This window comes from Zingiber officinale, chromosome 2B (assembly GCF_018446385.1).
Source record: "Zingiber officinale cultivar Zhangliang chromosome 2B, Zo_v1.1, whole genome shotgun sequence".
NCBI lineage: Eukaryota > Viridiplantae > Streptophyta > Magnoliopsida > Zingiberales > Zingiberaceae > Zingiber > Zingiber officinale.
Window position 1 is genome coordinate 149,250,931 of NC_055989.1, and position 22,187 is coordinate 149,273,117.

Consider the following 22,187-nt stretch of genomic DNA (forward strand, 5'->3'; position numbering starts at 1 on the left):
AAATTTCAAACCGCGTCGAGTAGACCGGCGCTCCGAACCTGACGCCGAGCAGGAGAAATATCTAGGCCCGCTTCCCGATCCAACGGTCCACAGCAATTTGACGCCGCTTCCTTGGACGGCTCGGATTCTCCGTACCGAGTCTAAGGTAGTACCACCCGACGGTGACGGAGTCAGGAAAACGTCAGACTCAGACGCACTTCTCTGCTTCTCGGAACGAGCGGTCCGAAGCTTCTCCGAGAAGACTCCTCCCCTCCTTGCTCATCCCCGGACCCGATCTCTGTGTTTGCGGACGGTCGGGGTTGGGATCTCGGCGTGATCTGTGTGGTCTTCGATCTCTTGGTGCGTTTTTTTTTTCTGCTTAGGAGGAGTCGGATCCGGAGGCGGCATGGAGGGCTTGATTTCGTTGGTGAATAAGCTCCAGAGGGCTTGCACGGCTCTAGGTGACCACGGGGAGGATAACGCCCTCCCAACACTGTGGGACTCGCTTCCGACGATCGCCGTCGTCGGTGGACAGGTAAGCTCTACACACATACCGGATCCCGCTTTCCTTAGGATCGTCGCCTTTGTGCTGCTCTTTGAATGCGAAATCAGTTTTCGTACTGCATGAGCTCTGAGATCGGACCATCGCGGCGGGTGACTGGGATGTGAGCTAGATTTGAGCCGAAAGATCTCGCCTTTGTGCCTGTCCCAGTTGCTCCGCTGATGTAGATTGTTGAAGTCTGCTTTGAAATCAACATAAAAAATATGTTGTGGCAAAATTTAAATTTAGGATTTTCGAGCTTAGACCGATTCTGATATGGAATTATAGCTCAAAACACCCCAAAAATGTGAAGTTTCAGAGATCTATAGCCAATCATTATTAAAATAGCAAATTAAAGGATGAATAATAGTATTATACCGACAGAAAACTGCAACCCGGTGTTAGGTTACCATTGCCAGGAGAAAAAGGAAAGAAGGATAAATGGATATCTCACCCTTTGGTAAACGTCAGGATCGTTTTGTTCTTGGAGGATCACTAACTGAACCTTTGCTTGTGGACACTATTGAGAAAATTTCGACCTCAAAATGCCACTAATAATCAACTGGTGTAGCAGGTCATTACATATGTCAGGATCGTTTTGTTCTTGGAGGATCACTAACTGAACCTTTGCTTGTGGACACTATTGAGAAAATTTCAAACTCAAAATGCCACTAATAATCAACTGGTGTAGCAGGTCATTACATATGTATTTGTAGACATTGTATGATCACTTAGGTGCCTTTGACTGAATATCTTTAACCGAAATAAACTAGAATAAAATGGAATATCTTTGCATCAACTCACTCACAAAGCAGACTCTAGATGGGCAAGTCCAACTTGGTAAATTCTCGAGTTAATTTTTAACGCCATTATCTGGTAACACATTCTTTCACCATTGGACTTTGAACATTGTTCTTTTTGATTGCGATCAGAGTTCCTTTAGCTACTTCATTTTTAGTAATTCTATTTTGGCAAATCTATCATGGTTCTGTTAGTTACTTCATTTCAAGTACCTGTGTTTCAGGATTCTGTTTTATGTGCTAGTTCATATTTATTCTGTGAAGTTCTCTACTTTCTCTTTTCAGTCTCCTATAATAATTCTGCTTAGTTCTGCATCTTTCACCAACATTCTTCTTTACTTAACACTGAAGTTTTTGTACTTTTATTGCATGACATTATGGTGTAGTATATTAAAGTTCTGGAGCTTAAGTACTTCATTACACACTGAAGTGCTATTTCTTTTATTATTTTGTTGTGTTTTTTTGTTATTTTTTTCTGATTTAGTTGTGTTAATAGAGTTCTGGAAAGTCTTCAGTACTGGAAAGCATAGTTGGGAAGGACTTCCTACCAAGGGGTTCAGGTAAAAACTGACTCCAACTTTATTTTTCTGCAAATTGTCTTGGTGATTTTAACTCTGTTGCCTTTCACTGTCAAAAACTTGTAGGAATTGTTACTAGACGTCCCCTTGTTCTCCAGCTGCATAAGATTGATGGTGATAGAGAATATGCAGAGTTCATGCATCTTCCAAGAAAGAGGTTCACTGATTTTGGTAATCTCATCTGTTGATGGTGTTGATTTTAGCACGTTGGATAACATAGATGATCTTTATATGTAATGCTAAGACTCTAATATTATTGGTTCCTTGGTTCTTCTTGACCTTTGTAAATGCTAAATACTTGTAGTAAGACAATTTAAGTTATAAGACATTGTTGTGCTGGTTTATGATGTTGGAGTCTTAAACAGAGCAAGCTTTTCAATGACTTGTTAGTCCCCTTATTCAATTTGTATAAATGTACACCAATTATATTTGGTATATTTTGCATGCTTGTCAATGTATTTTATGCATCACATCTACATCTTCTATAAAATTCTTATTACATTCATATCTTACATTTTAATGCAGCTCTTGTTAGGAAGGAGATCCAAGATGAAACTGATAGAGAGACTGGTCGCACCAAGCATATCTCCCCTGTTCCAATTCATCTGAGTATTTATTCTCCTAATGGTGAGACTGTGATTCTAGAGCTAGACAAGTTTATGATTTTTGATGGATTTTATGAAGTTTATTGAAACCACATCAGTAAACCCATAACTTAATGTTTGCTAAGACACTTCTTGATATAAGACAACTGTTTTTATGTGGCAACTAAGTTGGCTGATTCATTTCTTACTATATCAACCAATGTTTGAAGTGTCGAGTCGTGTTACCCGAAATCGTCGGAATTTACTGTTCCCGTGCGGATGCGAAACCGGCATCGCACACGAATAAATATCGCGTGCGTCAGCGTCACCTCGATTGACAATCTCAGGATGCCTCCAGCCCGTGGGAAGCGTCGTGGGACTCTTCTGGCGCCGCCTCATGGAACCGGTACGATGTTGTGTACTGTTACATGGAAATTTAAACAATTTCCAACTTCGAATAGGTTTTCATAAACTCTAATTTAATTATCCCTATAAAATATATTTAAAATTAAAATTTTTTAAAAATTTATTAATTGATATTATATGATCCGGCGGTTAAGGGGACCCCCATTTTGAGGGGTCAATGCCACGCTGGAGTCAAAAGGCCAAGGGGCCGACCAGAGAAGGAGGGGCCGACCTCCCGACCGGCCCCGGCCGGCCGACCTGTGAATAGCCGAAGGCAAAAGGCGCCCCGACAGAAGTCGGGGTTCCGACGCTCAATGGAACAGTAATAAGGAGCCGAGCGGAAGGCCTAAGAGAAGGTGACATACTGCTAACAGTCCCTACATAGTACCCTATCGAAAATATCCCCAGCGTATCGATACCAACGGCAGGCCGGACGGGATGGACGGACTCCCCGTCCAGCCAGCCTGTCGGACGCCCCGGCCTGTGGTCGGTAGAGAAGGACAAGAACATCTTATGACAGCTGTCAAGTCCTATGGCTAGGCCATACTCCAAGTCTGACAACGAGGTGTTCTGTTGTCCCATCTAGGACATACTTGGACTGTAGCAGTATGGCGTTAGGTAAGCTTTCTGACAGACACATACCGAGGTATGGGCTGCGGACATGTATGCGCCTCGGTGGACGTGCAGGAGCTCTCTCACCACTCTATATAAAGAGCCTCATACTTCGCCGGAGGTACGCGTTCAAGACCTTTGGAGCCACTTTTTTTGCTGCTTGCTTGCCTGACTTGAGCGTCGGAGGGTCGTCGCCGAGAACCCCTTCCCGGCCCGACTTCTGTGCAGGTTCGCCGGAGGTTCGTGCAACCAATCGAAGACCCACGTCTGGGGAGCGCCACGTGCCCAGCATCCGTTGATTCAGCATTCGGACAGGATCATTATAAAAATTCTTATTTTACTATTTTTAAATTTTATTTAAAAATTTTAATAACTCATATTTATATTCTGATAATTTATTATTATTATTTTGTAATTTTTTACTGTTTAATTGATATTTTTTTACTATTTTAGATATATATTATTTAAACTAATAATTAATTAAATGAATAAATAATTAATTTATATAATTATGATGTATCAATTTTAATTCGAATTATTAATATATTAATTTTTTTGAAGAAAACTATATTTAATTATTTTTTTCAATCATATTAAGTTCAATAATTGAGAACTTATATAAATCAACATGCAACTTATTTTTAAATTATACACAATAAACATATTTATCTAATAATTACTATATATAGATAAAAATAAACCATAATTATATTGGCACGACACAATACAATACCAAAACCACATCGTTCCGGTCTGGGACCAAAACCTCGACACGAGTCGAGATTTTAAACCTTGATATCAACCTTTTGCATTGTTTGTTCATTTTAATTCTCCAGTTTAGCTTAATAAAAGTGTCTTTAATATTTGCTTAGTTGTCCTAAATGCACAACTTTCACTAGTAGTTTCCCACTGAAAACTAAACTAATTCTCATACTTGTGGATAAAATGACACGGTTAGCTCAGGTCTAAACTATAATCTAGGAAGTTAAGGTTGATTTGCCTGATTGTTCCCTTTATTGGTGTGAAGCTACCTAAACCTTTTCATTCTTTGTTTCTATTAAATTATTGGTTTTCTGTGCCAAGAGTCAAACCAGATATTTTGTATTATGTTGTTGACCTTTTCTTGTTTAGTTATGTTTGTCTGTATATTTTGCATTAGCACTTGAATAAGAATTCAGAGGTAAACCTTTTCATTTGATGCTAATCCTCTAAAGTTTTGCAGTCGTGAACCTGACACTTATAGATCTTCCTGGACTCACAAAGGTGGCTGTTGGTAATTTTCTTTCCATGTTTTTTTAAATGTTATGTTTCCTTTATGAAGTAAAATTGCATTTCATATTTAAGTGCAACATGACTTTTTTTTTTGCAGAGGGTCAACCTGAAAGTATAGTGGCTGATATTGAGAATATGGTTCGGTCATACATTGAAAAGGTAAACAACTTTGTTTTTTTTTAAATCAGAATTATATATTCCACTTCAAATTCATGTTTATTTTTCTTTTTATTATTCTAGATTTTCTTTCTTTAAACATGCATTTAATATGTTTATGTTTCCTGAGCTATGATCTGGTTGTACCAATATTCCTCATGCTGTGATCATAGCCTGACTCATTTTCAATTGATATACAGCCAAATTGTATAATTCTTGCCATTTCGCCAGCTAATCAGGATCTTGCCACATCTGATGCAATCAAAATCTCTCGCGATGTAGACCCCAAGGGTTAGTCTTTATGATTGCTCAAGTAGTTTTAATGACACCTTGTTTGCATATTCATTTCTGATATTATTTTATCAATTTCATTCTTGAATGGTCACTAAATTGTATATATTTGAAAATAGTCGTAGATTAGCAATTTATGATCAATAAAGTCAGTTATGATGATGTAAGTGAGCTTTCACAATATCTCAATAGTCATGAATTGATGAACAAGATGATAATTTGAAAGTTTTGAAGTAGTTTGAAGAAAATTATTGTTGGAAAATTGGCATGACTTTTTTATGTCCTTACGTGCCAGTGCATTTTCTTTTTTGATGTATCTGTGTGCATGTGAAGAATGATTCTGGAATCCTCCGATGCAAGATATATGTTAAATTTAAAGTATTCTATTCTGGCATTTGTATTCTTGTGTAAATGTCTCTGCAAGTGTTTTGAATTTGAAAATATGTATGGAATGATCATCCCTTTGATTAAGGATGTAAAGGTCCTGATTTGCTTTTTCTTTTTTCCTTTGGCTCTCAATTGTGTTGTAGGCGAGAGGACATTTGGCGTGCTCACAAAGATTGATCTTATGGACAAAGGTACTGATGCTGTTGATGTAAGTTGATTTAACCTGAAATATCTGCTTAGTTTTTCAACTTTACTATTAAAAATGGCATCAAATGTCTTGTTCTCTTTTCAGTTTTAGGAAATATTTGCTCTATGATACTAAGGTAATTGTTTTAGTAACTATTTGATGATGTTGATTATTCTATTCTATTTCATGAAAAATCTCCTGCATTTTGGAAAATTTTACCTTCCGTCATGATTCTGCTCAGCAATGTTTATATGGCTATCTATTATAGTCTATATTGTTTGGTTTTGCCACAAATCTTCTGAGTTCACTGATTTGGATCTTATGGAGTAGGAAGAAGACGAGTTTAGTTCTTATTATCAAATAGATAACATGGAAATGAAATGCTGACGAAATTTAGTTTGATTTTTATTAGCATATATAGCTGATATATAATTTAATCTCTCATCCATAATAATAATGGGAGGTTTCTGGAGAAAAAGGACCAATAGGCAACATCATCTGCCTGTATTTTTCCAACTATAAAAAGGAGTAGGTAGATACTGCAACTATAAAACAACAGATACTCTGAAATGTGTTGCATATATATGGTGATTGTTGTTCCACCAGCTATTGTAAACTGAAATTTACATAGAGTTTACATGGTTGATGGTGAGGCAGTTTTGCTTCTTGTGCTGTATGGTTGCTCTTTGATCAATGTATGGCCATGGTCCTCTTGTAGGTTGCCTTAACTAAAGCTTAGTAGCAACCTCTGTTGTCGTAAGAATTATTAGGAAAGCTTTGCAGCCCTTGCTTGTGATCTTGGATTATTAAGGTGTCAATCTACTCTGTTGAAGGTGCTAAAGTCCTCTGGATGGGGCTATGAGATGTTCGATGTCCATAATTGATGGCAGTGGGAGATCATGCAAAGTGCGTTAACCTGGATTCATTTCATTGTTTTTCAGTTTAGACCACTAACTTATAATCAGCACAAGGTGATCAAGCTGATTTGCAAGCCGCTATCTGATTCATTGGTAGTAAGTTCCCGTTATGAAAGATGGTCGTATTCACTATATTTCAATGGTCTAATAACTAAGGTTATAGATTCACTATAGGCTAACTATTTAGCATATAGATCCTCTTATTGTAGTAAGAAAAGAGACAGCTGGTTTCTGATTACCTTAATTAATGTACACCTTGTAAATAGATTACCCTTCTTTTGAAGCCGGGCTTACTATTGCCATGTTGATCTTTTTGCTGCAACTATGTATCAAGCATTCATAAAATAATGGTGTTGGGAAAAAATTAGTTGCAAAAGAGGGTGTTGGTTTTTAATTATCTTAATGTACTGTTTGTAAAAGGATTATCCTTTCTTTTTTAAGTCAGTAAGCAGCTTTCACTGCTTTGACTCACGATTTAGGATATTACATCAAGCAAGGTTTAAAATCTCATTCTAATCTGGGGCTTCGGTTCCTGACCAAATTGTTTTGTTGCTGCTTCAATTTATGCCGACAATTAGTGTTGGTCATCCTGATGAGGAGGAGGGGAAAGAAGAAAAAGAAGAGGAAGAAGAGGAGGGGAAAGAAGAAAAAGAAGAGGAAGAAGAGGAGGGGAAAGAAGAAGAGGAGACGAGGAAACTTACATGGAGTAAGATACGTCACTGATGTTGGAGAAACATGAGTTACGAAACATGATCTAGCATTAGAGAAACATGTCTGAAACATGAGTTGATGTTGGAAGAGGAGGAAGCTAGTGTTTGGCAGTGGAGCCAATGTGGAGCTTCTTGTGTCACAACTTGTAGCATGTCGGAGTCAACATGGAGCATCATTGTGATGAAGGAACAATTCAGAGCATCTCATATGAGCTCTGGATTAGGAACTCGACACCGCAAACTATTTGGAGAAGTTGAAATTTCTCGTAAAAGACACTGAGAAAGTAAGCATATCGCAGCAACATTGTGAAGGTAGACATTAGGTTCTGCTCGTCGTATTGAGGATTTCTTAGCTTCTTGTGTGTAGGTTGGCATACAACAATTCTTTTTGCATGTGCCAACCAGCACAGCTCAAAATTTTAATCATTGATACCAAGTATTACTCTATCTGTCCTAGGCATCATTTCTATCATTTGGTACCTTTTCCGGCATTCATTTCTTCCTCTTGTTTTCCTTTTTGTCATGATGAAAATGGTCTACTGTTGGTCTCTCTTTTGTACTTAATGTGAAACATTTCTTTCATTGGTGGCTATAATGATGTGTACTCTTATTAGACGCAGTCTTATAATTAAGCCATACATGTTTCCTTGCAAAAATTCAGTATAATTCACTTGAAGATGGCTGCCAATATTTTATGATTCATTTTTGTTTATAGTAATATGCAGTTCTGTGAAACATCTCTTTCTGCATCTCTGAAATTTGCTTGATTTGTATTTTCTTAAACATGACAATGTTTTTTAAATATCTACATTGATTTCACAATAACTTTTTTTAGATGTTGGAAGGAAAAGCATATAGATTACAGTACCCTTGGATTGGTATCGTTAATCGTTCCCAAGCTGATATTAACAAGAATGTGGACATGATTGCCGCTAGGCGGAGAGAAAAGGAGTATTTTGCTAATACACCCGAATACAAGCATCTAGCTCACAGGATGGGCTCAGAGTATTTAGGGAAGGTCATGTCAAAGGTATACCAGGTTTTTTTGGAAATTTTTAGCAATTGGTTCCAGCTTTGAGTTAGTAGTCTTTGCCAAGTACTATGAATAATTTCATAATTTTGCAGCATTTGGAACAAGTAATTAAATCTCGAATCCCAGGCATTCAATCTCTCATAAATAAGAGTATTGCCGAAATTGAAAGTGAATTAAGTCGTCTCGGAAAACCCATCGCTGCAGATGCTGGAGTAAGTTCATTGTTATACCACTATTTACTGACTGATTCATGAAACTGTCTCCTTTTCTTATACTAATTGTTGCTACAAAATTCAATAGAGTATCCATTTTTTCATCAGTTGCCTATATGCCGGACATGTAGCGCAGTTTAAAATTTGGTCTACTTAAAAGCATGTTACATTGGTTGTTGTTTAATATTTTTTGAGCATTTCTGGAAGCTGATATTTGAGATTTGACTCATCCATTATCATTTATTTTGTGATGAGGGATCCTTTTTCCTTTTTGATAAAATAGTTAATGTTTTTAAACAGCAGTGATCAAATCATGTCTTTTTTTTCTGTTTTTTTTGTTTTGTCTAGTTTTTAAGTTCTGATAAAACATGAAAACAGCCAAATTTAGCACCAATAATATGGTTTCTCATGGTTTATTGGATCAAAGACATTTAATATTTAGTCTGAGACTAACTTGTCATCCTAGTCTCTTCCATGGAATTTAGACTGGAAATATGACATGTATATTAATTGCATTACTTTACCATTCATTTATTGCCCAAATCATTTGAGTTTTTTCATTTGTGCAGGGCAAGTTATATTCAATTATGGAAATTTGCCGTATCTTTGACCAAATATACAAGGAACATCTAGATGGAGTGTAAGAAATTCTTACTTTACAACCACATTCATCTTTGTATATTACAATGTATATAATCTGCTTATTTCATGGTTAATGGTTATGTAGATTGATATTTTTGAACTCTAGTTTTTGACATAGATGTTTCTACATCAGTTTCATAGTGAAAGTCTAGCACAATTTTGTTTAAGAGTTTTGGTTGTATGAGTGCTGAAATATTTTCAGTTGTGTATTTTCTTCTAGTTGTCTGTTGCCATAATTCTGAAGTGGTATCTGTCTGCGTAAAATGTGTGTCAAGACTTTAGTATGCCATCGATATATAGAAATTAGATACAACAAATAAGTGATTTATTTCATTGCAAATTCTGGTTCTATCATCAAGGCGCTGACTTAAAAGATGTTAACATTATGGACTTATAGCTGTTGCCTCCAAGTTTAATGCCTGGTGAGCTTCCATCTATAGTTTCAAACTTGTCTGCAGAAGAGGATACATTGTCATAAATTCCGTTCCTTGGTAATCTTACAGGTTCTCATTGAAGTTGTAACTAATATACCTTGTAAGATTCTCTAATTTCCATGGTTAATTCATACCTGGAGTACTGGTCACTGTCACTGAATGGGTATTATTAGTCATATTTAAGGGTGGGCATGGTTCAGGTTATCCATTTGATGGGAAAACCAAACCAAACTGTTTTACTTTTTTTTTTTGGTTTGGAATGTTCAACCCAAAACCAAAGTGAAACCAAAAGGGTTTGGATTCAAACTAACCCCAAAATTTCAGTTCAATTTTTGTTTGGCTCTAAAATAAAATAAGTAAAATAAAAAATGCTAATAGTAAACTGCAAAGGTATTAGAGATTTAAGGTTACTTGGGTTACTTTTAGGATATTAAGGTTATTGGGAGTTGGATGGATCAAGGGTTAGTTCGATTGATATTAGGGTCTTGCTAGTTGGGGTATTAGTATTAAGGGAGTGTTTGGTAGAGCTTCTACTAAGCGTTTCTTAGATTCTAGCTGCATGGAAGTACTTTTGAGTGTTTGTGAATGACAAATTCTGTTTAAGCTTCTATAACTTTTACTCAAAAGCTAGAAGCAAGAATTTGATATTTTTTCTTGCTTCTGCTTGTTTTGGTTATGGTCTAAAATTAAAAGTTGGCATTTATGTCCTTGATAAATTTATCATTTTACATAATTATCACAACACTTTTAACTTAAAATAATAATCATATTTTATTATATGTATTCATTTTTTAAATAATATTTTATATTTTTATAGAATTTGTATTTCCAGAATTTGTATACATATTTTTATGTATTTACATAAATTTTGTCATTTTTTATATTTTTTGTTTTTATTAATTTTATAATTTTTTCAAACATTCATGTTATATAAAAAATTATTTTTGATATAATATTCAAAATATAATAATAATTATATAAATACATTACTATTAGAAGGGGAGCCTTGGCGCAATGGTAAAGTTGTTACCATGGGACCCGCATGGTGGGAGCTTCGTGCACCGGGCTGTCCTTTTGTTTATATATATAAATACATTATTATTGATGGTGTATCAGAATTATATTTAGATAATTAAAAAAGATTAATTTATATAGTTTAAGGATATTGTTGTCATTTAACTAAAAATTAAGCTTGGAAGCAATTATTCATCAAACATTCAAAATTTTATCTTGTATTAGCTTTTGGCTTCTATTTCCAAACACTCCATACTTTAGTTTCTCACTAACTTCAAAATAATTTTTATAAGAATCACTTTTAAATAAGCACAAGCTCTTCCAAAGACTCCCTAAATGGCTAGGGTTAGTTTGTTGCTATTGAAGTAGACATATTTTATGCTTAAACAACTATTATTGTTTTTATTTTATCAGTTTTAGAACTGGATCCGATAAAATTGCCTATTTGATAAACCAAAACCAAATTGATAAGCCAGTAAACTATTTTTTTTTTTTATTTGGTTTATCAGTTTTTGGCTAGACATGCTCACCCCTAGTCATATTCTTTTGTCTTCTTTATCAATGCTTCAATCAGGACCCTAGACTTTCTTATTGCTTGTCCCTATGTATAGGAGATCCCTGGTTGTAAACATAGATGAAAGACAGGAGAGCTGGATTGAGAGAGTTAACTCACAAATAGTCCTGTGGTCAGGCTACTAAGAGCTGGAAATTATTTGTCAAGAGGGATATTGTTCATTGATCGACTCCTTTTCATATTCACTTAAATCAGGACATAATGAATTGTTTGTTATTAACTTACTATATTATTATTTTGTATTAAAAAATTGAAAATGAATAGCCAGAAGCAACAATGCCGGATGCAAAAATTGGAGTATTAACATAGCTTGTGACATCTTTTAAGATGTATATTGATTGATATACAGATTAATTAACTTTGCTAGAAGGAACAAGCAAGTACTATGATGAACCTTTGCCTAATGGTAGAACTGATGGTCTGAGTTTTTAGGTACTATAATGCTACAGAGGGATGATTCTCTGTTCTCTTATTGTTTGTTTTTCATTTTTACTATATTATTACACGATATCCTTTTATTTATTTTAAAAATATGCTACTCTTTGCAGGAGACCTGGTGGTGAGAAAGTTTACAATGTTTTTGACGCTCAACTTCCAGCAGCTCTAAAACGTTTGCAATTTGACAAACAACTATCAATGGAGAATGTCAGAAAACTCATCACTGAAGCTGATGGGTATCAACCTCACTTAATTGCTCCTGAGCAAGGATATCGTCGTCTTATCGAATCTTCTTTGGTTTCTATTAGAGGTCCTGCTGAGGCAGCTGTTGATGCGGTAAATATGCATCTAATCCATGGTTTCCTATCTTATTCTTCTCTTCTACTATTTGAAGGTTATTTATTTATTGTGTGATAATTCTTTTACTATATTTAATATTAGGGTTATTTCCCCTATTAGGCCCTTCTACCTTATTGTCACCCTTCAAGTTAGTATATTTATTAACAAGTCTTGTTTATTTACAATTTAGTACTCAACACTTTTCTCTAGCTAGTTCAAAAATATTATTAAAGTCTCACCTTGCTGCAAATATACTCAATTCTAACAATTTCATTAGATTACATCTTTTCATAGATTAGATGATAATTATTCTCAATATATTTTGTTTCCTATTGAAGACAAGATGGAAGCAATGCACTTGAAAGTATTTTATCGATCCTAGCTTAGTCATTGATTGTTTGAGCCATATAAACTAATGTGCAAGAGGAGTCATGGTCCCGGAACCATACCTTTGCGCGTTCAATCTAGCTATAACAATTTGCTTTTTTCTGCTCCAAGATATCAGTTGCCTTAAAGAAAAAACACAATATGGTGATATGGATCTTTATTTGTGGGAAACTTGCTCATTTTGCATTTTGTACATCCTATTGATGCAACTTGAAAATCTAACTGTTAAATCCCAGATGATTGGAATAAAATTGATGGAGTGAAGATATAAATATCTCATAAAGATAAAAAAATAAAAACTTCATCCAGTGGAAAAACTCTTTGTGTAAAAGATCTCACACAAGATAAAAGAGAAATTTATTAAGTAAAAAACCACCATCATGCATGGGATCCTAATCCCTTTACACTGATGTTGCCGAGTACCTTCAACAACTATTTTTTGATAACCACAATATTATACTTGTTTATAATCTACCTACGGATGTGGAATGCCAGCTTGAGTGGAGGGATGATAGTATGTATGCTGTATATACAGAAAAATAAAACATCTGTTTCGATTGTTAACTAGCTAGTAAACTTATCAGTTCATACTATCATCTGCCTGAGGTCATTTAGTTAATTTACTTAGCTTCTTATCTTGAATCACTTTCCTTTTCTGTTATTATCTGCTTGTTTTATTTCCTTTAAAATCCTGGACAAGATGTTCTTGTCGATTAATTTGATTATCTGTTGATTGTTTTGAAAGGCTGGATGCTCTTTTTGTTCCACTGCTGTTGAACTTGCAAATATTTAGCCTAGCCTTGCAATTCTTTCATGTGTTATCTCTGCTGCATGTTTCCAGGTTCATGCCATACTGAAGGAGTTGGTTCACAAAGCAATGAGTGAGACTCCGGTAGGTTCTACTTGGTTGGTCTTTCTGTTTATGATTTCTTATTCCGCTGCTTGTTGTTTCTTCTTTATCCATGTTCTCAATTTGCTGTTTTGGCTGCAACATATTAGTTGAAGGAAAATATGAAATCAGTAATAACAAAGACGTGATGTGTACTGTTGCTTTTGTTTGAGTTAAGAGTTAATTGATTAATAAAAATAGGAGACTGGATTCAGAAGTAAATGAAGAAAATGCACTACAGTTAATTAAAGATTCCAAACCATCAATATGGCCGTTACTGTTGGAAAATTAAGTTTCAGAAACATCTAATGTTGCATCTTAATTTTACTTCAATGAGTTTGAATAATAGACTGAAGCAATTTAATTTTTGTTTTAAATTGATTAAATACTGAGTAAATATGGCCTGAATAGATAAATTCCTTACAGGAAGCAAACTAATTTGGCCTTCCATGATTTTTGCAGGAGATGAAGCAATTCCCTACTTTGCGAGTAGAAGTTAGCAATGCTGCATTTGAATCATTGGAAAGAATGAGGGAAGAAAGCCGAAAAGCAACTCTTAAGCTAGTTGATATGGAGTGCAGTTATCTTACAGTAGATTTCTTCCGTAAGTTACCTCAGGATGTTGAGAAAGGAGGAAACCCAACACTTTCTATATTTGACAGATACAATGACTCCTATCTCAGGCGCATAGGTGAGTTGTCATACGTAAATGGCTCTGAAACTTTGTATTTATTTACAATGTTTGTTCATTTGAATTTCAAATTGATGTGTTATATCAGTTAATATTATTGGATTTGAAATCTAAGATGCAATACACTCATTTCTTGTTCACAATATGAATCCTACTAATCTACTTTAAGGCTATTCCAGATTTTACAAATAAAGTGGATGACTTTTAGTTTACTGTTGGTCATTACAGGAACAACTGTTCTGTCATATGTGAACATGGTATTGACAACCTTGCGCAATTCCATTCCAAAATCTATTGTTTATTGCCAAGTCCGTGAGGCAAAGCGCTCCTTGCTTGATCATTTCTTCACCGAGCTGGGAACAAAAGAGGTGAAATCATGCACTTATCAATTAGATTGAATTAAGTAGTTGCAGCTGTTAACTATTTCAGCTTCTTCATTCATGCGCATTTATCCCCATACCCACAGTAATTTGAAATTGTTCAATTATTTCCTGAATTAGTGGATTAATTATTGCAAAACTAGTGAAATCATGGGAGCAATTGTCAATGCTTAATTAACAATATAAGTCAAATCACAGGATTTTGGAAGAGCTCCCCATTGAACACAAATATAAGATGTTGCAGTATATCAAATATTATTCTGATAAATGTATCAGGAAATTTGGTGAGGATAGTGAAAACTTGTGCAGAGCTTATTGTGTCGTTTATCTTAGGGAGGTAACAATTCTTCCATGGTTTGCAATATCAATCTAACTCATCAGAAACAATGCCAAACTCGAGCATGCATTGATAAAAAACCTGTTATCTTGATTTTGGTATCTATTCTGGTTAGCCATCCGATCCGGCTAATGCATGTCATAGCTACATAGACTTCTCGGCACCTGTAAACGATAAGATAAATAGTTTACACACTTGATGTCGTGTTTGCTGCTCCTCTCTAATTGTGAAATACTGATATGATAGGATGTGTTAAATTATGAACAATATGTGGACGCTTTTCATTTTATATCATGTCAAAAAATTCAATTATTCGACGATGTTAAGATTTGTCGGTTCACAAAATATCTTTTGGTCTATTTTCCAAATGTTTATTCCTTTTTTTTGCAGGCTAAGCAGTTGGGGAAAATGCTGGATGAAGACCCAGCAATTATGGAGCGTCGTTCCGCCCTGGCAAAGAGACTTGAGCTCTACAGAAACGCCCAATCCGAGATCGATGCAGTAGCTTGGGCCAAGTAGAGAGCACTATGGGACTGTACTCCCTTTGTACAACTCCAAAGCAATTCATTCATGCTGAGTGAGAGGTGTCTCATTTCATACATTCCGCAACCAGTGTTCTTATCTTTTCTTTTTTTCCGTTTGAAATTAAGCGCATCACGATATTGTAAAATTTAGATCTGTTGATCCCTAAAGCATACCATGGTAGAAAATTACATGAACTTTGTTGCGAATTAGTAGACTGCAATTTACATATTGTAAACTGTAAAACTTATATAGCAGAAATGCCTACTTTGAAGTTCTATGACATAATTCTTTGAACCTCTTGGCCCCAGAGTTCCTGGAAGAGCGAGTCGAATGAACTAAGCAAGCAGACAGTGTTGGACTTAGCAAGGTTATACAACTCGATTCAATTGAATTGGTGTTAGTCGAACTTGTCGATATTTGCATGATAATGGGATATAGTATGATTACTGGTCCATTGAAGGTAAATTGAAGTATTTTAATTATGTTTTATAATTCATTTTAGATATACTTTGATTTCACTTAAAATAATGTAATCTACAACAAATTACCAGTGAATGTATTTATATACTATTATTGATTGGTAAAATGATACTAAAATTTGAGTTCCTATTTTCGAATTGTTGAAATGTAGTTTATCGTAAGATACAAAATAATTGGGAATTGAACCCGACGTGAATCGAACACGCAACCTTCTGATCTGGAGTCAGACGCGCTACCATTGCGCCACGGATCCACCATGCAGTCTTTAGTTCAAGTATTTTATTAAAATAAAAGTTTCTAATTAACATTTATTTTCTCCATAGAAAAAATATAAGACAAATTATTGGTATCATTAAGACAATAAAATGGCAATGCTTTTATTCGAGTTCTTCATTTATTACTCTTCACGATCTTTTTTTTTTATTAGCATCGTGAACTCAAAGAAATTATAAAAATAACTGAAGTCGAGAAATTTTCAAATATTAAATTTATTTAATTAATCTTGTGTATATTAAATGAACATTAATAAATTTTTACTAAGTCGAATACTAAATTTATTCATGAATACTTAATTGTTTCATTTACCGTCCCAATATATGTAGCACAACTTGATGAGGCCGAGAAGTACTTCAAATTGCATACAAATTTATGTGAAGATTCTCTTCATATTATTAAAGAAGATATAAATAGGAGATAGAGGTCATGACGTTCAATATGAAGTTAGTTTGGCCTAGACCATAAGACCACCTCGCCGTCCAACTAAACATGTGGGTTAGGCGGATTGTGTCTCGACACTATCGATCAGTATCGAATCCACTCTAAACAAGTCGAATGAGGGTGCGAACCCACTCTAAATTAGACCGATCAGATTGAGGTGCTAATGGTTCGAACCAATTATATAATCCGATTAATTTTGGAAATCATTGATCCGGTAATTTTTTAATTGAAAAAAACACAGATCAGAACGAATTTGAAGAAGCCAACCAGGAATGGGACCCGACGGCATCAAAGGCCCAATCACTCCTCTCACGCGTGCCGTCATACCTTGGTAGGCGGGCCCCACGCCGTTGGCTTTGCCTCCCTCAGGTGCTCCACGTAATCTAACACGGGCTCTGCCGGACCCACACGCCATCACGTGCCTTACGATTAGCGCTCTACCGAATCGGACGGCAACCGTTAACATCCGGCAAGATGCCGACTGCCAGCTGTCATGAGGAGATCATCAGAGATCTAGAGGCCGAGCGTTCACGATAAAATTTCATTTTTACCCATATTTTTGTTTACTTTTATTTATCTTTTATATTAAAAAATATTGTATTTTTTCAATCCATGTGCTCTCTCCATACCGAGGATAAAGTTTAAAGTTTAATTCCTTTTTGAAAATCCTTTTTTTATTAATATTAAAATGTTTATAGGAATATTCTACGAGTGGCAACTGGCAAATGGCATTCATCTTCGCAAACGCCCTGGTAATTATTAAGAATGATTTCTGCGCCCTGTAATCTGGTTCGCGCTTTGCGTGGACGTAAATAAAATATTATAAGGGGGTTTATGAAATGTTCCGTGCTTTCGCTGTTTACGGATTGAGAAGGAAGTCTTAGGAAAGCAAGAAATTAATGGCGCTGGGTATAAATGGGAAGAGGGCTTGTCCGTCGTCGCGGAGGAGAAGCGGCGGAAGGAGGAGGAGAGGCGAGAGCTCGGGAAGGGGTTGAGGCCGGTCGGTGTCCTCTTCGCGGAGCCCTCGATTCGATCGATGGCGGAATCGAGCGACTCGGTGTCGGTGGATGTGGAGAGGATTGCCTTCGGAGGAAGCGAGGTGAGGCCACCTCCCGATTTATCGACTGGGGTTTTCTTCTGTTGCCCGAGGTTTCAGTTCTTGAGTTTGTTTCTTTTGATTTTGATTTTGATTATTTTGTTTTCCGTCCTCCGTTTGCTGATTATTGTCTTTGATTTCGAGAAATAAAGTTGGTTCTTTGGATTCATGCTGTAGATTTTGTGATTGTCATTGTTTTGTTTGATCGTTTCCTTTGCTTTGCAGTTCTTCTGCGTGCTGACATTTTCAGTTCTGATAAATGATTGTCGTTCTATCCCTTTCTTTGAATGCCAACGATTGCTTCCGTGGAACATTGCTTGAGAGTAAGGCAATGTCTTTTGTTGAGCTGTTAAGTTTGCATTCCGCTCGAATGAACTTGTAAGGCTGTTGACCTCTGAGGTGAACTAAAGTAGGACAGTCCACACACACGCACCTTAGTCATTAATCTTCTTAATCAACTCCCATGTTTTCCCCTTGTTTTGTCAGATTTCATTTAGTTTTTTCATCTTCTACTTTCATGTTTCAGATTCTTAAGATACTTTTCATTTCTGCGCCATTTGGTGTTTCCGGTAGAATTTTTAGGTACTCTTTTGTACAATTATAAATGCAAAAAATGATCTTTAGTATGGATTTCGGTTTGACACCTTTTTTCCTTTGAAGACGCCTGTATTTATTTATTTATACGCTTGCTTGTCTTGTCTCTAAGAGTTGATTCTTCTTTAAAATTGGTCAACAGGAACATCTCATCAATACTAGACACGGCGTTGTTTCTGTTTCTGTGTTTGGAGATCACGACAAACCTGCCCTTATCACCTATCCCGATGTGGCTTTAAATTGTAAGTGTGCAAGTTAACAAAAGTGGCTTCTAGCTTCCACCAAAAGGTTACAGCTTTTGACCCAAACATTGAACTTCAATAATATGTTTTATGCTTGTAAAGTGTTTGTTTTCATGGTAAATTAAAATTTTACACATAAACTTATTTAGGTCACTTTGTTGCTTATGAGCTCTGATTGTTTTCTTGATATCAAATGTTAATCTTGCTATCAGTTTTTTCATTACAATTCTTGCTGTTGGTATTAATAGACCCTTTCTTGTTCTTTTTACTAGAGAATCCCTTTTTCCTTTTGTATATTTAAATTCATTTCTGTGACTTTTGCTTAGATGTGTCATGCTTCCAAGGATTATTCTTTTCTCCTGAAGCTGCTCCATTACTGTTTCACAATTTCTGCATCTATCATATCTGCCCTCCAGGTCATGAGGTTGGTAACTTGATGAATGCCTTGATGTTAAGCGAACTTCAGTTTCCACATATCTTTTTCTTTTGGCTTCATCATTCTCTAGATATATCGATATATCATTGACGTTTTTGTTCCCTTTTGTACTTGAGATGGGAGCTGTTCCAATTTCTTCCAATGCGCCTATCCCTTCAGTTGATGATTTGGCAGATCAGGTTGCTGCTGTTCTTAACTATTTTGGGTAACAATTGAAAGGCCTGATTGTTAAATCTATTCTAATGTGAATTTTTGTAGTACATATTAGCTTCAGCTTCCTAACCTCCCTATTCATGCTTCGTAGGTTAGGTTCGGTTATGTGCTTGGGAGTCTTGGCAGGGGCATACATTCTTACCCTTTTTTCTGTATGTAACTTTGAAGTATTGCTTCCAAGTGTTATTCGACTTGTGATGTTTGACTCTCTAGATTTGTTCTTCACAGATTAAATATAAGGAGCGCGTGTTAGGTCTGATAGTTGTATCTCCTCTCTGTAAAGCACCCTCTTGGACTGAGTGGCTCTGTAATAAGGTTAAATTGGTTAATTTATCATCAATAGTAGCTTTAAGACGAATTGGTATCTGAAACTTAAATATCTTTAAGATGAGCTGAATTATGTAATCAGGTGCTATGTAATTTTCTCTACTTCTATGGGATGTGTGGCTTGATCAAAGACTGCTTGCTTCAGCGTTACTTTAGTAAGGTAGTTTTTGTCTACTCTAGTTATGTCTGTTTTACTCAATGCCAGTCTCATGCTAATAGTGATAGAGTTTTCATCATTGGCAGGAAATCTGTGGTTTCACCACACAGTTCCCTGAGTCAGAGATAGCCAAGGCCTGCAGAAATGTGAGTTTTCATATTATAATACAAATAGGAATGCTTCAACAATTGGTACACATAAGGGATAATAAGAGGGAACTGTTTGTACACTATGCTTAGTACTTGTCACTGATGTTTCTGAATTTACAGTTGCTAGATCAGAGGCAGAGTACAAATGTGTGGCGTTATCTTCACTCCATTAATCGGTATTTCTCTACAACTTTGAGAGATGATCTATTTGCTTCTAGAAAAAACAAACTTTAACCTTGTTCGAGAATTACATGTTAGCAGGAGATATGATATCACTAATGGATTACAGCAGCTTCTTTGCCGGACACTGGTATTTGTCGGTGAGAGCTCTCCCTTCCACTGTGATGCACTCCACATGATGTCAAAACTAGACAGTAGATTCAGTGCCTTGGTCGAGGTATGATCTTTAAACAATTTACATTGTGAAACTTTGTAACAGATTTAGTTGGGCTTATTCTCGCATCTTGTGCTACCTAATGCAGGTTCAAGCATGTGGATCCATGGTCACTGAAGAGCAGCCCCATGCCATGATGATACCATTAGAGTATTTCTTCATGGGTTATGGTCTTTACCGACATAACCAATACTCTTACAGTCCGCGCAGTCCACTTAGTCCATGCTGCATCTCCCCAGAGCTGCTTTCGCCTGAAAGCTTAGGAGTAAAACTAAAGCCAATCAAAACCAGGGTCTCAAATGAAGTCTGAAAGCTGCAAGGGTAGACAGTGGCCAGATGAAACTTCTGTCACAAACTCATCTCCTTCAGGTTTTTTATTCACTGAAACTCCATCTGGTGTAGGGTGGCATTCTTTGATTGTAGATAGAAAAGGATTGGTCCGGTTAGACGATTTTCTCGTATAGAAATCATGCTCTCCTCTGTAAGCAGCAATCAGTTGAGGATGATATGAACAATTGATGAGAGCAGTGGTCTCTGCAAACTATAAGAACGCACATTTTGATTCCATTTTGTGTTCTTTTATCTGTCTTGCAAAAGTTTTTTGTTGCTTGGACTGCTGCCTTGATTGTATTATCTGAAGTTGAGACAAAGATTGTTCCATGCCCAATCATCTGCAAGATTTGGAGCAGTTTAAGCTATCAACAAATTGATAGATTGAGTCTAATCAATAAATGTAATTAGAAATGAAAGGTGTTGTGGACAGAAACTAGTATCTTTGACCAAATGGTGGATATGCACTTTTAATTAATTTCTTTGGTACGTCTGGCATGCCTTAATTATTCACTATGATGTTTCAATACTTTTTGACTTTTAGATTGACATCTAATGATCAAACCCAGTGTAACTTTGTAGTCTTTAATTAATTTTTTTTTCCACCAGCTAAGAAGCTTTATCTTTACCATGAAGAATACCGTAATTGATTGCTTGCCATTGGCGCAAGAAACATCTCATTTGATTCCTCGTACCTCTCCTTTTTCTGAACAATTCAGTTTTTTGGATGGCTGAAAAATAATAAAGATAAACTGCTCAAACAAATAGGTTTTTTTTTTTAATAATGTAATAGATTTATTTAGAAAGAACTTCTAATTTTTAATGAATATATAAATTTTACAATTAATTTTATATATTATGAATTTAACACACAACATAATAGTTGTTTTACTATGATAACTAAATAAGGCATGGTAATATTATTTATTAATTTTAAAAAAAATGAAAAATTTAAAAGATATTATGTAATGTGTTATATTGATAATGGGTAGATTTATTATAAAAGTAAAAGTAAATTAGAGTTAAAACAGTAAAAATGCATATTAAAATTCGTAATCATCCCTACAATTAAAACAAAAAAAGAATGTTGTTTTAGACAAATGGAAAGATTAGTTATAAAAAAAGTTAATTAAGCAAGATTTTGATCTTTGACCATTTTAAAAACAGATTTGAGCTCTTACAATCATATACTTCATTACATAAACTTCAATAGATTGCCCATAGTTAGAGGGCAATGATTACAACCATGAGGGGCATTTAGGTCATGATCATATTCTTTGCATTGCCAACCAAGTTGTGATCTTGGCCATGGGCAATATAAACTTTGTGTGATTTAAGTTTGTTTAAATTAAATCTAAAATAAATTAAATCAATATAGCAAATGAGTACACGAGTTTAACTTTTTTTTTTTTTATGAAATTGAACTTAATTCACACTTAGCCTAAACTGATTTCGTTCAAATATTCTTATTTAATTATTTAAAATTTTTACATTTTAAATCATATATGAAAATTTATTTATTTTAAGAGTTTATTTGTCTATTTACAAATTTGATAAAAAAAATTATTAATTAATATTATTTATAAATTTAATCTACCATTATTCTTCACAAACAATTTACTATATTTATGCATGATATTAATGAACTAAATACATACATATTTAAATTTATTTATCTAATAAATTAATAAAACTTATATATTTAAATGAATATATATAAACAATTATCAAATAGAAT

At 35.2% G+C, this 22,187-nt stretch overlaps 2 protein-coding genes and 1 non-coding gene across 6 annotated transcripts; 2 read left to right on the forward strand and 1 right to left on the reverse strand.

Moving 5' to 3' along the window:
- Positions 1–169: 169 nt before the first annotated feature.
- LOC122047781 (dynamin-related protein 5A-like) lies at positions 170–15,608 on the forward strand. The gene is made up of 16 exons (XM_042609253.1): positions 170–514; positions 1,817–1,880; positions 1,965–2,069; positions 2,424–2,525; positions 4,722–4,772; positions 4,869–4,930; positions 5,128–5,218; positions 5,749–5,813; positions 8,255–8,449; positions 8,545–8,664; positions 9,234–9,304; positions 11,877–12,102; positions 13,334–13,384; positions 13,844–14,072; positions 14,301–14,440; positions 15,180–15,608. Exons 1-16 carry the CDS (start codon positions 386–388, stop codon positions 15,306–15,308), a joined length of 1,830 nt encoding a protein of 609 aa, XP_042465187.1. The 5' UTR covers positions 170–385; the 3' UTR covers positions 15,309–15,608.
- Positions 15,609–15,975: 367 nt separating this feature from the next.
- Positions 15,976–16,047, reverse strand: TRNAW-CCA. The gene has a single exon. It is a non-coding gene; the product is annotated as a tRNA-Trp (tRNA).
- A 1,339-nt stretch (positions 16,048–17,386) lies between these two features.
- LOC122047782 (protein NDL1-like) lies at positions 17,387–20,686 on the forward strand. Of its 4 annotated transcripts, none has more exons than XM_042609254.1 (11): positions 17,387–17,610; positions 18,344–18,443; positions 18,770–18,867; positions 18,996–19,084; positions 19,184–19,244; positions 19,321–19,407; positions 19,502–19,579; positions 19,663–19,722; positions 19,846–19,901; positions 19,984–20,122; positions 20,208–20,686. In XM_042609254.1, exons 1-11 carry the CDS (start codon positions 17,548–17,550, stop codon positions 20,427–20,429), a joined length of 1,053 nt encoding a protein of 350 aa, XP_042465188.1. In that variant the 5' UTR covers positions 17,387–17,547; the 3' UTR covers positions 20,430–20,686. The 4 variants fall into 4 exon arrangements, with proteins under 4 accessions (XP_042465188.1, XP_042465189.1, XP_042465192.1 ...); XM_042609255.1 differs by having other exon boundaries at positions 17,388–17,610; positions 19,987–20,122; XM_042609258.1 differs by having other exon boundaries at positions 17,569–17,610; positions 18,996–19,058.
- Positions 20,687–22,187: the final 1,501 nt, after the last annotated feature.